This window comes from Microcaecilia unicolor, chromosome 1 (assembly GCF_901765095.1).
Source record: "Microcaecilia unicolor chromosome 1, aMicUni1.1, whole genome shotgun sequence".
NCBI lineage: Eukaryota > Metazoa > Chordata > Amphibia > Gymnophiona > Siphonopidae > Microcaecilia > Microcaecilia unicolor.
Genome location: NC_044031.1, coordinates 717,809,328 through 717,825,651, shown reverse-complemented (window position 1 = coordinate 717,825,651; position 16,324 = coordinate 717,809,328). Strand labels below are relative to the sequence as shown.

The following is a 16,324-nucleotide window of genomic DNA, read 5'->3' as shown; positions in this document are numbered from 1 at the left end:
ATGTGTGCAAACCCTCATCATCAACTACAGAGACGTCTGACCACTGTGCTGCCAACAAGGGTTTGCACCAAGTATAGGTCTTGTTTGCAGAGGGAATTAAATACTTATTTCCCTCTGCAGAATGCAAATAAATTCATATACTTTCCACAATGTGATTTTCCGGATTTAATTTGTGATGTGCTATCTCTCACTGTTACCAAACCTACCCTTCAATTATGGGCTGCTCATGTCTTGTCAGTGGGCAAACTTACAAAATCAGCAAGGGATCAAATACTTATTTCCCCCACTGTATGAAAAAAGCTGAAGCAGTTTTTAAAAGCTACTGTTGTTCTTTAGCTTCAGATAGTATTCTTCAGTGAGAGATTCAAAGAAGGAGCATCCTCCTCAAATATGTGGGGCATATGCCATGAGAGTGAGGCCACCTTGTTGGGTAGTGTCCAAGTGATATCACTGACTGGACAATGTGATCTTCCCTTCATACGTTTGCGAAGCAGTATTGGCTGGTAGTGGAGGCACGAGTGGTAGCTGTGTCTCAGACTTCCATTCGGGCAGGGATTTGAGTCCTACCCTTCCTAAAGATTATGGTCTGGTAAGGATGCTAAGCAAGGTGAAATTCTTACTTGATAATTTTCTTTCCTTTAGTCTTGACAGACCAGTCCAGAGACTCTAATTGATTAATGCTTCAATTTCTGAAATATTGTCTGTTCTATTTTCTGAGGTCAAAGTACTTCTGCTTTGCAATAACTTTAGCCTGTGTTTCTAAGGCAGCTCCTGACCCAGTTGGAAACTGTGTCAATAGGACAAAAGGGTGCCTTGTTTGGTATTGGATGTATGCAGGCAAGATACCTGCTAACCAGCATCTTTGTCTGCCACTTGGCAGGCAATTCCTACAGGTTCTGGATTGGATTGGTAGGGCTAAAGGGTAAAACATTTTTAAGACAGACATTTTTTGTTCCTTAGCTGAGGAAGAGCTTCAATCCTCGTGGCGTGTGAGGCATATTTTCAAAGCACTTAGCTTTACAAGTTACGTAGTAACCTGTGGAACTTTGTAAGTCTAAGTGTTTTGAAAATAAGCCCTATGGTCTAATAAGGTTCTCATGGCTCCCCATCTCTTCCTAATGATGGCAGTGTATGAACAGTTTCCCTAGAGAACTTAGTTGGGACAGACAACCAGATTGTGGCTTCCATTTTTTGTTTTTAGCCACCACTCTCCATATTTTTAAATTGGTCACCTCTGGGAGAGGGTCGTAAATAACAGATTCTCCAGCCTCATGCATTCAGAAATAAAATACCAGATGCAGGAAGTAACTGGAGATAATGAGAGATGTTTCTTTGTCTGTTGTTGGAAAGGTTTTAGCATCCAAAGTAGCAGCTATTGTATCACAGAGGAAACCAAAAGGGGATCATTGGTATCCTCAGAAATCTTCTTGGTATTCTTTGGATTGTGATTAACCCCTTCTCACTTGCCGCATCTTCCACTAGCATCAGAAGAGACTGAAATTCTCTAAACCCTTCCAGGGAGAATTTCAAGGAATTTCAGTCTCTTCTGATGCTAGTGGAAGATGCGGCAAGTGAGAGTCCTGGCTTAGAAAGAGCATCAGGGCTTTACTTAGCCATTTGACAGTACTTCAGTTGATTCTGCAGCTCTGGAGCCTGCATTCTGATCTTTAGGGCCTGATGCACTAAGCCCCCAGAAAGAACTGTTTGCTATTTCCACCACAGTAAAAATTACCATGGTGGAAATAGTGAGTAATTCTTGCAAAAAAAAAAAAAAAAAAAAAAGACTTTTACTGTGCAACTCAATCCAGCACAGCGCAGGCAATTGCTAAGCATGGCTGCTATGCGCATGCCCAGAACAGCCTTTCACAGCATTCTACTTCTTTCATACATGCATACAAGCTGCGTGTATGAAAGCCGTTTGTTTCGTTTTTTTTTTTTTATTCATGCCTCCACATCTTTGGGGGGGGGGGGGGGGGAGGAATAAGGCAAAAAAAGGATTTCCTCTCACTTTTTTCAATTTCCTTGATGCCCACACCATCCACTGATTCAGAGCTAAGCTGCCTCTACTTGTAATGTATCTTTATTCCCCTATATGGAAAGCTTCACTGGGGAGCAAGGAGCAAGTTGTGCAATAATTGCTGCTTCCTTCCACATTTGTACTGGAGTGAAGAAATCCTGAATGAATGAGCTCTACCTTTGCTGCTTAAGAAGAGCCTGCGCTCCTTCCTTGCTCCCTCCACTTTCTGCTTTGCTTCTCTGCCTGAAACTATTTAGAAAGGGAAAAAAAAAATGCAAACACGGGAAATGGAGATGGACTGTCACTGGGAGATGAATGTGAAGCAGAACATGTTAGGAAAATTGGCTGCTGATTGGCATGTTCCGACAGCTCCTGACCTCCTGTAAAACTTTAGTTGTAAAAGGCAAGGGCTGCAGTCTATGCATCGTTTGGTGTGTACATTTGAATGGTAATCAGCTCATTTTGATAACTTTGCATACCATTCCTGTTGTCTGCTGCCATGAACGAAAACAGGCCACTGAAGCCCTTTGTGCATTTCCCACTGAATAGCATGCTTGCTAAACCAGCTGGAACTGGTTAAAAAAGGATGTTACTGGCCCAGTTAGTGCATCGGCACCCTTAGTGTCAACAAGAGTCCTTATTTAAATTGCTTCAGTTTGTGATGGTTTAGCTACCTGTGATTTCACTTTCCTTTTACCCATAATACATTTTTTAAAAAATGGCATTGCTCTCAAGCAGTAATCACTAGCAGAATGTGCTTGTTCCACCTCTGACTCCTCAGACATGTGACCATAGGCTCATGGGCATGTACTGCGGCACTGCCCAGATTAAAGCTGATTGACTTTTGATGATGTTGCTAGTAGGACAGTTCAACTCTTGCAGTAGCGGATAGTCCAGTAGCTCTCAGGTAGGATGACATACTCCCATACACCCAAGAACTACCATTCTAATCTCAGTCATTGTGACTGTTAAGATATTGATATTAATTTATGTGAAATAGTTTTAAAAGTGTGAAACACACTGATCACAGCTATTTATGTATTTGATGATTTCTTTATTTGGGGTACAGTTGGTAGGTTCCAAGAAGGTTTATATCTAGTATGGGTGAAGTGACCTTACCTAAAGTCATAAGGCACATCAGTGGAAGAAGCGGATTTTGAATGGTTCCATAGCACTTGGCTTATTACGCTAATCACTAGGCTACTCTGCCAGTGAATGTCCTTTTATTGAAAAAGCAGCTGATGTTTATTTTGTGGGGAGGGACTCCTGTATTTTGTTCTTAGTACTGTTAATTGTGCTTTAAATAATTAGGCTGCACTGTATTTGTTGTAATTGACTTTTTTTTTTCTCTTATTCAGGTGGTGGAATGGGTTCTATGAACAGTATGGCAGGTGCCATGGGCATGGGAATGGATAGGATGAGTTCTGGCTTCGATCGCATGGGAGCTGCCTTGGACAGGGGTGTGGACTTGGATCGAGGATTTGGAGCATTTGGATCTGGTGGAGGGAGGGACAGATCTAAAGGCAACCAAATATTTGTCAGAAATGTAAGTATATGAATTAAATTTTAATTATGTGTAATAATGTGTGATTGTTGCTACTTTTCAATAATGTAATGCCTGTTGGTTTTTTTCTTATAACAGCTTCCATTTGACTTGACTTGGCAGAAATTGAAAGAGAAATTCAGTCAGTGTGGTAAGTATTGGCGAAGATATCACAGAGTACAATGCTTTCATTAGTGTTGACCACTGATGCCAAATGGGTATTCTAGTTTTTTTTTGTTGTTGTTTCTTTTATTTGTACCCCGTACTTTCCCACTCATGGCAGGCTCAATGCGGCTTACATATTGTATACAGGTACTTATTTCTGAAGATGAACCAGAGGCCTTCACAGAAAAGGGGGTCCCCAGGTCTTCCTTCAGGTCTCTCCCCACTTCAGAAGAGATGTAAATCCCCAACAGAAGAGGGTTTTTTTCATTGAGTTTTAAGTTTGATTGAGGAGGAGCCTAAAGCAGAAACATTGGATAACCTTCAACCCATCCGTTCACCAACTCATGGAAGAGAATGTGGGAGTCCCCATTTCCCCTATTAGAAGGTTGACGCCATGTACAGAATCCAGAAGGATCCCAGGCTTGAGAAGCAGCAACTGCCTTACTGTTCTTCAGTGGTGGAACTCTTGGCAGCTCTTTTGAAAGCAGATTCAAAGACTCATTCCTTGGTGCTCCTGGGGGGAGAGGTTCGCACATCAGAGTCTTTCTGGGAGAAAGTTTTCATAATGCAAATAACCCAAAAACCAAATGTACAAAAAGTAGCACATGTGAGTTTATCTTGTTGGGCAGACTGGATGGACCGTGCAGGTCTTTTTCTGCCGTCATCTACTATGTTATTTGTACCTGGGGCAATGGAGGGTTAAGTGACTTGCCCAGAGTCACAAGGAGCTGCCTGTGCCTGAAGTGGGAATCGAACTCAGTTCCCCAGGACCAAAGTCCACCACCCTAACCACTAGGCCACTCCTCCACTCCACTGTAGTGAGGTCCTGTCATTATCCAAAACAAAGTACCATCTGGTGGTGTATGAGGTTTCCTATAGTTTTTTAAACTTTCTGAATTTGAAAAAATCAGGTTGAATCTACTTCAGGCAAATCAGTTTTTTTTTTTTTAAATCCTGATCAAACAGAACAAACTGCATGCACAAAACAAGTTTTGTCCATTCAGATGTTCAGTCCTTTTTCAACTATGGCTGCAAAGCACTAATGGGCTGTTTAAAATCGGTCCATTGGAGCTACATAACTTGTCTGCAGGTAGACAAATCAGTTATGAGGGAAGGTGGATTATGGCCTGAATTTGTTCTGCTAAAACTGGCATTGATCCAGGTAAAGTGATTATCAATTGGGTCAAAGTTAAAATGTGTATTGATGACATGCTTAATGAGGCATCAAAGATCTGCTGCAGTGGGGAAGAAGCAGCTGTGCTGAAAGAGGACAGTTGAACACAGATCACAAGACCCTGCAGGATCAATACCATGACTCCACCTGCCCTTGACTGAAGGACCGGTATGCAGCCTTGGAAGGTGGAGAAGGTGAGAGAATCCCAGGAACAAGAGGAACCAAAGCTCAGAATCCCCAAAGTTGCTGGATCAGTGATCACTAGGAAATGAAAGGTAGTGGTGGTCGACAATTCCCTCTAAGGGGTACAAAGGTGTCCATCTGCTGACTAGACATGATACCCTGGGAAGTGTGCCCTCTACCAGGTGCCAAGATTAGAGATCATGCTGAGCCTGCTGATACTCATCAAACCTACTGACTTATCGTTGCTGCTCATCCATGTTGGCACAAATGATACAGCTAGGTACACCTGTGAGTGTATCAAAAATGACTTGTCTCTGAGAAAGAAGGTGAAGCAGGAAGATGTACAGGTAGTGTTCTATACAATCCTCTCTGTTGAGGATGAAGGCCAAGGCAGAGAAGTTGGTATCCTGGAGATTAATTTATGGCTGTGCGGATGGTGTCATAGAGAGCCTTTAGGTCTCCTGAACTATGGGATGATTTTCCAAGGACTGCTGAGCATATCCATCTATCGAAGAAAGGAAGTGTCTTCAGTGTTGGACCAGTTAACCTACTGATGAAGGCTTTAAATAGTATTGGAGCTATCAAGTCCCACAGGGTAAGTTTCAGGTTTATTAGAAGCTTGCTATACCGCTCTAGAGGAAAACACTTTGAGCACTTTTTACATAATAGATAAAATAAATTGAAAGAGGTGGGAAGGGGAAGAACTACATTTCTGAAAGAACAGATAAGGGCAGGTTATCTGCAATGCAGGCATCGCACACTCAGCAATCAAGATGCTCTGCCACGCTAGAAATGTTTTTAAGATCTTGTTAGTGGTTTCACTGCACTGTTCTGCACCATGAAATAGAGTATTGCAATAGTCAAACTTAGTGATTACCAGAGATTGAATTAAAATCCAAAGGGTCGGATTGGTGAAAAGTTGTCACAGAGAAAACCATTTTAAGGTTAAAATAGCAGCGCTGGACAGTGTGAGAGATGATGAAAGCTGAGGCTTGGGTCAAAAATTATACCTAAAATTATGAGGGTTGTTCCAAAAGAGATGGTGGATCCTGCAATGGTAATCAAGATATTAAGGGATGCTGAATCAGAGTGGGAGATATTAGATCCCATTTTTTTTGGTTTGTTTTTCTTGGTTCAGGTAACTAAATACCTCTATACAAATTGGAAAAAGGGGGAAATATCTGGAAAGGTGTGTATACTAATGCCTGTATTATGGGAAATAAGGTTCTGAATCTAGAGGCTGATTTGGATTTAGTGACAGAGAGACATGGCTCATGGAGGACCATGACCGAGAGTTTTACCAGCCTATAGTCTGTTAGGAAAGACAGGGTAGGGGGAATGGCACTATATGTTACATAATGTTAAAGCGACAGTTACTGGGCTTACAGGGTAAGGAAAAGGGGAATGGAAAGTTATTTACATTGGTATGATATACAGGACTGCTTCACATATTGAGAGGTATTGCAAAAAAAAAAAAAACACAAGAAAATAGTTCCACATAGTCTTCACTACTTCACCCTGAAGGAAGCTTCAGAAAAATAGCTGAAATGTTAAAAGGGTCAGTTTGACACCTTTGTCTCTCTAGGCATGACCACTTATAGGAGGGTTTAGTTTATTAAAATTTGATATACCACTTAGCTGGCAGGCTTTCAGAGGTCTACAATAAAAGCAACAATAATAAATAAAAGTGGGAACTACAAAATAGATAGGAAAGAATGAAAAGTAATCCAACATACACACAAAAAAAAGGGAGGGAAAATTCCATAAATGAAAAGTAATGCCTCCACCTCTATAATTTATCAACAGATGGCAGCATGGACACGGTATACATGTTCACTTGTTGAAATCTCTTCTGTCACTTCATTTGGTGAGAAGTGACTATGAAGAAGCTGTTTTGCCATTGCTTGTGAAATAGAAGCATGCAGTGAGCACTTAATCAGTGTAATTTATGCATCGTGCTGTGATAGAATTTCTGACTCCAATTGAAGTGCACTACCACATACAGATTACTTATGATGATGACTGTATTGATGTGAGTAGTGCATCGCTGGGCCAAAAAATGTAAAGATTGTGGATCGTGAAGGGCTTGATTTGTGATAACCCGTGGACAGCAATGAGCAAGTCTCGCATAGAAAGATTGGACAAACTTGTAAAGGGTAATTCTGAAAACTTTGAAAGACTGAAGAGTTTGGAAGCATAAGAAGGAAATTTTGTTGCAATATGACAGTTTGCCTCTGCTTCATGCTGTGTGAGGCTATCGAGAATATGGATCAGTCTTACCCCAACCGCTATTTAGCCCTGACTTACAACTATGCAATTTCTATCTTTTCCCAAAATTGAAAAAATACCTTCAGGGCATCTCTTTGATTCAGATGAAGAAGTGGGAAGGACTGTAAGCAATTGGTTGAAGAGAGATGATGTGTAGTGATGGTGGCGACTGTGTAGAAAGTAAATATATGTAGTAAAGAGCAAGTTTTCAAGCATTATTTTGTTTTTTGAAGGTGCGGTCTCCACCTTTGTTTTTAATGCCGTCATTAAAACAAAGGTTGTGGAGGGTTTAACCTTTGTATTGATCCCATCTCATTGGTATGTTATTTCTGTGTTTTCTATTCCTCTTGAATGTGCTATTATACAGTATACCTGTTACTAAAGTACAGTGTGATTTATTTATATAAAAAATATGTCTCTGTCTATAAATTTTGTGGAACAAAAAAGCCTCAGAGCCAAAGCCAACACAGTGTTCAAAAGATATTAGCTATCTATGCAATAACTTCACAGGCATAAAAAAAAACTTTCTAACTGATTCAATTTCAATAAATGCAAAATACTCAAATACAGTTAAAAACACAAAACTATCTCTGCTTTGTAAAAGCAGAATAATTATTATATGGTGGTGATGTCGGTGAGAATCCCCAATTTATCCTTGTTCTGAAAACATTTTCTTCTGTCCTCTTACTATAAAACGAAGAATGTGCCTGGGTGGATGGGAGGTAGGACGTATGGGAATGAAGTAGAAGTGCAAATTTTTAAAAATGTAACCCTTCTTTCATTCCCCCCCCCCCCCCCCCCCTTTACATGCACACACATGGTAAGGATAACCACAGCACTTGGGTTCTCAACATAGTACAGAACTGATACAGATTTTATCTGTTGAAAACCCTGCTATGTTGTTCAAACTCTCAGTATCAAAATGCACATCATTAAAGGAACTCTCCTCCCTCATAGTGGCCACTGCAGTTAAACCTGTTCCACCAGGGAAAGAGGGTGTGAATTTTTTTTTATTAATTTGTTTATTTATTGTTTTAGTGATAATACAAAGAATACATCTTTGAAAAGATACACCAGATATAAACACAAATACACTAAAGAATATAATATATATAGAAAATATCTCTACAATCTGGTTACAACAGTCCACCATAAAGAGAAAGAGTGGGATTCAAGATTGATTAAACCAAAGGAAGTTTGGTGCTATTAACTTAAAGTTTAAGGAAAAACAAGCAGTGGTACTCCTTAATTTACAGAACCATAAACCAGAGATGGAATTAGCATTGGTTTTTCTTCATATCAAGGAATGACCTTAATTGTTCAGGTTCAAAGAATATATATTTTTTATCCTTGAATATCAAAATACACTTGCAAGGAAATCGTAATTGGAAAACTGCTCCAACATTTAAAGACTCTTGCCTCATATCTAGGAACTTTTTCCGTCTTTGCTGAGTCCAACGAGCAATGTCTGGGAACACAGAGACTTTGCTTCCTTTATACTCAGGATAAATTTTTTTAAAATAAAGTCTCAATAAAGATTCTTTATCTTGTAAGAAGACAAAAGATACAATCAATGTCGCTCTGGTTTCTGTATTATCCACAGACTGCTCCAAAAAGTTTGTCAAATCCAGCGTTTCAGGAGGAATGTCCTGTTTAGAAGTAACTTGAGGTAAAGGAGGTTTCTTTTCCAAATAGTAAATCTTTTGAAGAGGAGGGAGTGTTTGATCTGAATAATTGTATATTTCTTTAAGAAACTTAGCAAACATATCCTTCGGGGTCACAAATTGAGATTTTGGAAAGTTTAGGAATCGTAGGTTTAGATTTCTTGATAAATTTTCCATATTCTCTATTTTCTTTGTATAGAGGCACAATCTCCTACAATATGAACTTGTTGTTGAGATATTTTCCCAATTTGCGTCTCTAGGTCAGTTTGCTTTATTATTACTTCCCTCCATTTGTCTTTTAAGAGATTTATCTGAGAAGAATTATTCAAGGATAACGTTATGAAAGAGGTACAGACCTTGTGAAGCGATTCCAATGCTATCCAATCGATTCCAGCGACACCTCTTGGGGCTTGACTAAGGGTTGTATCGCTAATACGCAAGCAGAAACTTCTTCTGGCGTAGTTGTTTCAGGCAATACCCCAGTAGCCTCCCCTGTTGGCATTTCTGGCGTTCGCTGGACTCCCTCAGCTAGCCACAAGATCTCTCTGGCCTCCGTTATCGCTTCTGGGGAAGGCCACTCCTTCGAAGCCCCACTAGTCTCGGGATTCGTACAGTTCCTCCAGGTGCGTGCGAAAGCGTCGGGGTCACAGGTCCCTAACGGACTAAGCGAAATTCGCTCTCCTGAGCGGAGCTCTTCCCTGCTCCGCTAGCGGATACGTCCGAAGTCGGAGTCGATACCAGAAATGTAGTCAATGACTGCTGCCCAGGCAAGGTAGGGATTTGCTTCGGGAGGGGTGGGTCCCCTTAGCTTCCCTTTCCTTTTCGGCATGTTTAACTAGGAAAATCGTCGAAGAAAAATTTTCTTTTTGGGAGCGTCTTTGCTACACGTCCTGCTTGGGCGCCATCTTGAATCCCAAGAGGGTGTGAATTTTATTCTAAGCATTCCTGATCCCTAAGAAAACAGGGAGAATTGTCCCATCATAGATCTAGGGGTCTTGAATAAGTTTAAGATGGTGTCCGTAGACCCCTTGTTACCACTTCTCCTAGAAAGAGACCTGCAATGGTTGCTGAATCTTAGTCACACAGAGTATTTCTGATTCGTAATTCAACATTTTCAGTATTATGCTGCCAATGCTAGACTGAAGGGCAGAACATGAAAATTTATAAAATGTCTAGCTGTGGGTTGCAGCAAATCTGAAAAAGTTACATTTCCCTATCTTTGATTGGCTGATCAAGAGCATATTTCAGGAAGGAGCCATAGAATCAAACATAGCCATCCAGATTTTGAAGCACAGTGGTTCATAGTAAATTACTCAACTCCTATTTGAACCAGTTATCTAATTTGAATTCATGATAGCTTGTTAGGTTTCACCCAAGTAATGTCTGCCTTCAATGATAAAAAATAAGTCTACAGACATCAGCATGAAACATTGAGAATAGTGTGCCTAATGGCATGTGGAACTTTTCATTCTGTTCTAGTCGATTCATTAGTCTTCACTTTAAAAAGGTCCCAAAGTGGTTTACAAAAGAAATAGATAAAATACCTAAAGAACCAGAAAGAGTAGAGAGAACTCGGAAACATTCAAGTGTCAGTGAAATAGAAAGTTTTTAAACATTTTCTAAATATAAATGAGACAAGCCCAATGAACCATAATATTTTGTCTCCTATGTATATGATTGATATGTGGATAATTTGTTCTAACTTTGTAATTTACTTGTATATTAAATAAAAAGTTTTTTAAAAAATTGTGTCTAAAATACAATATAGTTGCTTTCCCCCCACATCCCTCTTTATTGTCTGATCTTTCGTAACAGGACACGTAATGTTTGCCGAAATCAAAACTGAGAATGGGAAATCGAAAGGCTGTGGAACTGTCAGATTGACTCACCAGAAACAGCTGAAAAGGCTTGTAGAATAATGATGGCGTAAAGATCAGTGGCAGAGAAATTGATGTACGCTTGGACCGCAATGCATAAATCAAAATTACATGGTCATGAACATTCCCATTTCTTTAGGTTCTCTTTCCAAGTAAATCATTTTTAGTAACAGTGTATGCTTAGAGCTGTAAAATGAATTTTTAAGTCCACCAGCCTTTTAACAGTATAGTGTTTAATATACTGTAATTTTGTTAATCTTACTGAGTTTGGTTTTTAAACACAATTTCTCTGTGGTCATTCAGTTTAAATGAATGGTTATACTGGTTTTAATAATTAAAAAAAAGAGCCATTTTCTCACTGTTACTTTCAACATGTCATAGTGGGATTTGTTTTGTGCTGTTTGTTTTCCCAGCTTGTATTGACATTGTAGGTAAATCTTTCATAAAGTTTTTGTTTTATAAATGGATGGTAGTTTGCATATTTATCAAAATCAAATATCAGTGGCCTTGGGGTTTTCAACAGATGAGACAAAGAAAAAACATTCTTACTGTATATATTTTTAATCCAATTTATTGGCGCAGATGTTAGTCACTGCATGTTTGTATTACATTATTTCCTATAATACCAAGCTCATACAAAACTGATAATGAAGCAAAAATAAAATACATTATTAGACAGACTGCTCCCAACTTTTTATCTAGTTTCCAGCCATTTAGATGAACTGCCAGGAAAACGAATACGATTGAGATAAGAAGTGAAACACTAGTGTAAGTTAATCCATTGCTGTTTACTTGCACAGGTGATGATCTATCAATGAAGGCTGTTTTAATAAACCAAGGAAGTCCCAAGCATAGCATGTCAAATACGTTGGATCCCACAATATTGGACATTGCCATATCTCCTTTACCTAGGAAAAAAAAAAGGGACAGTTAATGCCAAAATATTTCTCCCCAGATTTATCTATCTATGAGCAACATAACAAGAATAAAATGTAGTATTGTTAGGCACCGCTATAAAAAGACTGATTCTCTTTTGACAAGCAAGATTGAATCGGTCACACAAGTGGGAGATATCAGACTATGCTGAGATGGAGCAGCTCTTCTAGAGATCAGAACTAAAGCAAAGCTTCTGAGCATGTACAGCTCAGCAGTGCACTCAGTTTTGTTTTCAGCTCGGCCAAGCAAACGTGAAACCTGAGCATGTACAGCTCAGCAGTCCCCTCAGTTTTGTTTTCAGCTTAGCCAGGCAAACATGAAACCTAAACTCTCCTTCACAAGTTTTTTTAAAATTCTGATGCTTATTTTCTTCAACTTTATCCCATTAGTATTTACTTGAAAGAACTAAAAGGCAATATCATTGAGCTTTAGTTTTGTTTTCGTTCTTAACCTGGAGGCATGGCACTGGCTAAATCAGGCTTCTGTGCCTGCCCTATGTGCGATAGTTGAAGGGCAAATACTCATGAAGAGAGAGCTATCTCATCTCCCTGGTACCTGCTCTGGAATTCGTTGCCAGAGAATGTGGTAAAGGCAGTTAGCTTAGCGGAGTTTTAAAAAGGTTTGGACGGCTTCCTAAGGAAAAGTCCATAGACCATTATTAAATGGACTTGGGGAAAATCCACTATTTCTGGGATAAGCAGTATAAAATATTTGTACTTTTTTGGGATCTTGCCAGGTATTTGTGACCTGGATTGGCCACTGTTGGAAACAGGATGCTGGGCTTGATGGACCTTTGGGCTTTCCCAGTATGGCAATACTTATATAGTAAGATAACTGCTACATTTGGGAGAATGTCTCCCAGGGCCCAGAAATAGTGCTGCTTTCAGCTCTGCAAACATTAAGCCTGAAGAAAGTGTCTATGCCAAAAGACAATCTGGCACAGCATAGTCCAGCATATCTTTCTTTTGGATGTTGCCTTTACCTCATGTAGTGACCAAAAGTACTATTATGAAGAAACTGGACTGAGCAGGGGCAACACTTAAGTAATGCTTTCCAACCTTTTCCCAGCTGTAACCAAATTTTAATAGTTACAAATATCACAGAACTTAAGTTTGTGCTTACTAATTTTTGTGACCCCCAAATTGGTGTGGTCACAGAAAGCATGTGACCCCCTGGACAATGCAGGACAATGAAGCACCTGCCCAGGTTGTGAATCCAAATGCAAGTTTTGGGAGTTTTGTTTTTTAAACCCCCATTTGTGTCCCAGCCCATCGTTTTGGGAAGCTGTGACCTAAGCCCTGCTACCTTTACGTTTATGTCTCTGCTCCAGGCTGACTAGCATTGTTGATTGATTGATACCATTGCTGTCTATGCCTCCAGTTTAAACTGTATAGGCTGCCTTATAATTCTGAATGCAGGCCAATTACTGCTGCTATTAAAGCTTTTAAAAAAATCTTTGTTTACTTTTTGCAGTTGTTGTTTAAACCCTAAATGAGGACTTTGACTCAGTTTGGGAGTTACTGCTCCAAATCACTGTTTTCAGCACAGAAAACCTCTAAAGCAAGAGAACCTGCTGCCTCCTGTGTTTATTTCTTTTGCCACAAAGGAAGTTATACTGTTTATTGACATGGACCAAATATCTGTGCTGCTAACAACTTAGTGCAGACACGAGTAGTGTAGAATAGATGCCAAAACATCCTCTTCAACTCCATGTGCATTGCCTGCACAGAATTCTGTGCTTTAACAGTTGACTGTACAAAGAGCCCTACAGGTCCAGTTTCAAATAAAAAAGTCATTACATTCAGTACGTTTCCTTATTTCTAACAGAGCAATCTCGCTTCTTTCTATGAGAATGCTCTTTGATTATGTAAAAAACTACTACAAGTATTAAAGGAGTTGCTTCTAGGGGTCATCCTGCTGCTGTAGAGTTGGGACTGGCGTGTCTGGGAGCAGAGCTGTGGATACCCTTGGGATGATTGACACCAAGGAACAGTCCTATATAAGCAGACACTTGCCATAGTATACATAGCTGTGGACATGTGCCCAAAGGGTTGTGATGGGCAGATCATTCCCCTTTGAAGCACTGAAGAGAGGCCCAATGGAACTACATGCGAGACCACTTTCAGGCATGTTTCCTCTCCAATAGTGAGATCATTGTGAGCTGCATTGTGTCACATGACGTTTCTCTCTCTCTCATGCATCAACTCCTCCCTCCCAACCTGCTAAAAATATTTTGGAAAGGATGGTGTCTTTCGATCAGGTGACTCCTACCTCTCCTATCTAATTGCAAGTGTTAAATCTCAGCATGGATTTAGTAGTCCATCAAGGGCACCTATCCCTACACCAGTTCAAATAGACTCTGCAATGCAATTATAATCTTCATTCAGGATGTATGGCCAGCTGTTTTTCATATAGAAAAAGCATTACTTTATGTAAATTTTCTCAGGACACTGCTGTTAAATTGTTGAAACAGGAGGTAAGATTAAGCTTGACACACAAGTTGCTAAAGTGGAATCATCAGTATCTAATTTGCAGTCAGCTGTGGCATCAGGAGTTAGACTGATACATTCACATTTGGAGGCAATTGAAAATCTTTCCCATGCTAGGAACTTGGAGATTGCTTAATTTCCCATTACTCATTATTTGTTACCATTTGAACTTTTCAAAATTTGCTTAAAGGACATTTTGCCATATCCTCTAGGAGACTTTGTTTTGGCTAATGTCTTTCATGTCTGTAGGGCTGCTCAAGTTCAATATGATCAGATCTCAAATCCTGATGTTTTTATATCTCAGTTTCTTGAATCTTCACAGAATATTATTTCTACATGAGGTACTTTTACTAGCTACTTTTCAAACTGATGTAAAAAAGAGAAATATTTTGAAATTGCATTTTCTAAAAATATTTCTTTTTGTGGGTCCGACAAACCACCAGACACAGAGGAGACAAGGCTTTTCTGATATTAAAGCCTAAGGTTTTGACTGTGGGTGCTACATTGTTTCTTTGTTTTACATGCAAGTGTCTGATCACATATGGGAATAATTTTCTTTTGTTTTTTTGTTTGTTTTTAATCTATTGCACTTAGAGGCATATTTTCAAAGCACTTTGGGAGGCTAAGTTCCATAGGTTTCTATGGAACTTTGGGAGGCTAAGTGCTTTGAAAATATGCCTCTTAGAGAATTTTCTTAAGAATAAAACTGTTCTTCAAGGTATACCTTCCTAGGTATTTTAGTGGTGGTTGTAGTAGTTAAGACTTCAAGTTGACATGCTCTCTCTGCTGCCCATTTTTGGATAATTTTTGAGGTTCTGCTACGCATTTGACTTCCCTAATCTGTGGGGTAAGATAATTCACTGGTGGTGCGATATGTTTCTTTTTGGTAGTCTCTGTCTCTTACTGTTGTAAAGTTGTTGTTTTTTTTTTTTTTTGTTTGCAGTTAGATTTCCTTCTACAGATCCATCCCAAATTGTACAACAGGTGTCCTCAGTCTTTCTCTGTAGAGCAGCTTAGGGAATGCAAAAAACCCTTTAGGTGATATCACCGATGGATCCTAGCGTGCCAGATTAATCCTCTTTGATTTATTTGGTTTGATATACTGCCTTTCATTAGAAACAGCAAGGCGGTGTACAAAGCTAAAATAAATCTCTTAATTTAGGATGGCATGCCATCAAGCATAGGACAAAAACCCCAGATAGCTAACCGCCGTTACCACATCCTCTCACAATGAGTATAGCTTAACTATTCTTTGAGTGAAAAAATATTTCTTCCTATTTGTTTTAAAAGTATTTCCATGTAATTTCATTGTGTCCCCTAGTCTTTGTACTTTTTGAAAGAGTGAAAAATCGATTCACTTTTATCTGTTCTACACTGCTCAGGATTTTATACACCTCATCATATACCTCTTAGTTGTCTCTCTTCCAAGCTGAAGAACCCTAACCTCCTTAGCCTTTCCTCATTTGGGAGGTGTACCATCTCCATCATTTTGGTTGCTCTTCTTTGAACCTTTTCTAATTCCACCATATCTTTTTTGAGAATACAGCACCCAGAACTGAATGCAATACTCAAGTGTAAATGCACCATGGAGCAATACAAAGGCATTCCTCCGAGGACAAGCAGGCTGCTTGTTCTCACGATTGGGTCGGCGTCCACGGCGACCCCCACAAATAGAAGTTTTCAAAGCAAAAAGTCTTCAAAGCTTTGACAGAACCTTCTGGCGTGTGGAGTGCGCACACGACTTCCCGCCCGTCGCACAAGAGTCCCACTCAGTTACCTTTTTTCCGCGGTGAAGGGAGGTAGCGATTTGTTTGTTTCTTCTGACCCCTTCAAAGAGCCTTCGGCCGTTTTTTCCCGGAGATTTCTCCGGTTTTCTTCGACTTTCTCTTTCCTTGCCTTCAAAAGTTTTTTTCTTTCTTTTTTTTTTTTTTTAAAGGTAGAAGTCCTTTACCTTGTTAGTTTTTGCCCTTCTAAAGTTTCCTTTCGCTTCCCACCGCGGCCCCTCTTT

The 16,324-nt window shown here is 39.6% G+C and overlaps 2 protein-coding genes across 3 annotated transcripts in view; one reads left to right on the top strand and one right to left on the bottom strand.

Moving 5' to 3' along the window:
* The window catches only part of MYEF2 (myelin expression factor 2), a 219,210-nt gene extending 208,050 nt beyond the window's left edge, over positions 1 to 11,160 (top strand). Inside the window, 5 exon segments of the mRNA XM_030189515.1 lie at positions 3,376 to 3,563; positions 3,660 to 3,711; positions 10,830 to 10,892; positions 10,895 to 10,933; positions 10,936 to 11,160. Coding sequence (XP_030045375.1) covers positions 3,376 to 3,563; positions 3,660 to 3,711; positions 10,830 to 10,892; positions 10,895 to 10,933; positions 10,936 to 10,991 — 398 coding nt within the window. The 3' untranslated portion in view covers positions 10,992 to 11,160.
* An 85-nt stretch (positions 11,161 to 11,245) lies between these two features.
* The window catches only part of SLC24A5 (solute carrier family 24 member 5), a 70,153-nt gene continuing 65,074 nt past the window's right edge, over positions 11,246 to 16,324 (bottom strand). For both annotated transcript variants that reach the window (XM_030189523.1, XM_030189531.1), the window contains one exon: positions 11,246 to 11,799. In XM_030189523.1, coding sequence (XP_030045383.1) covers positions 11,477 to 11,799 — 323 coding nt within the window. In that variant the 3' untranslated portion in view covers positions 11,246 to 11,476. The remainder of the gene's footprint in view (positions 11,800 to 16,324) is intronic.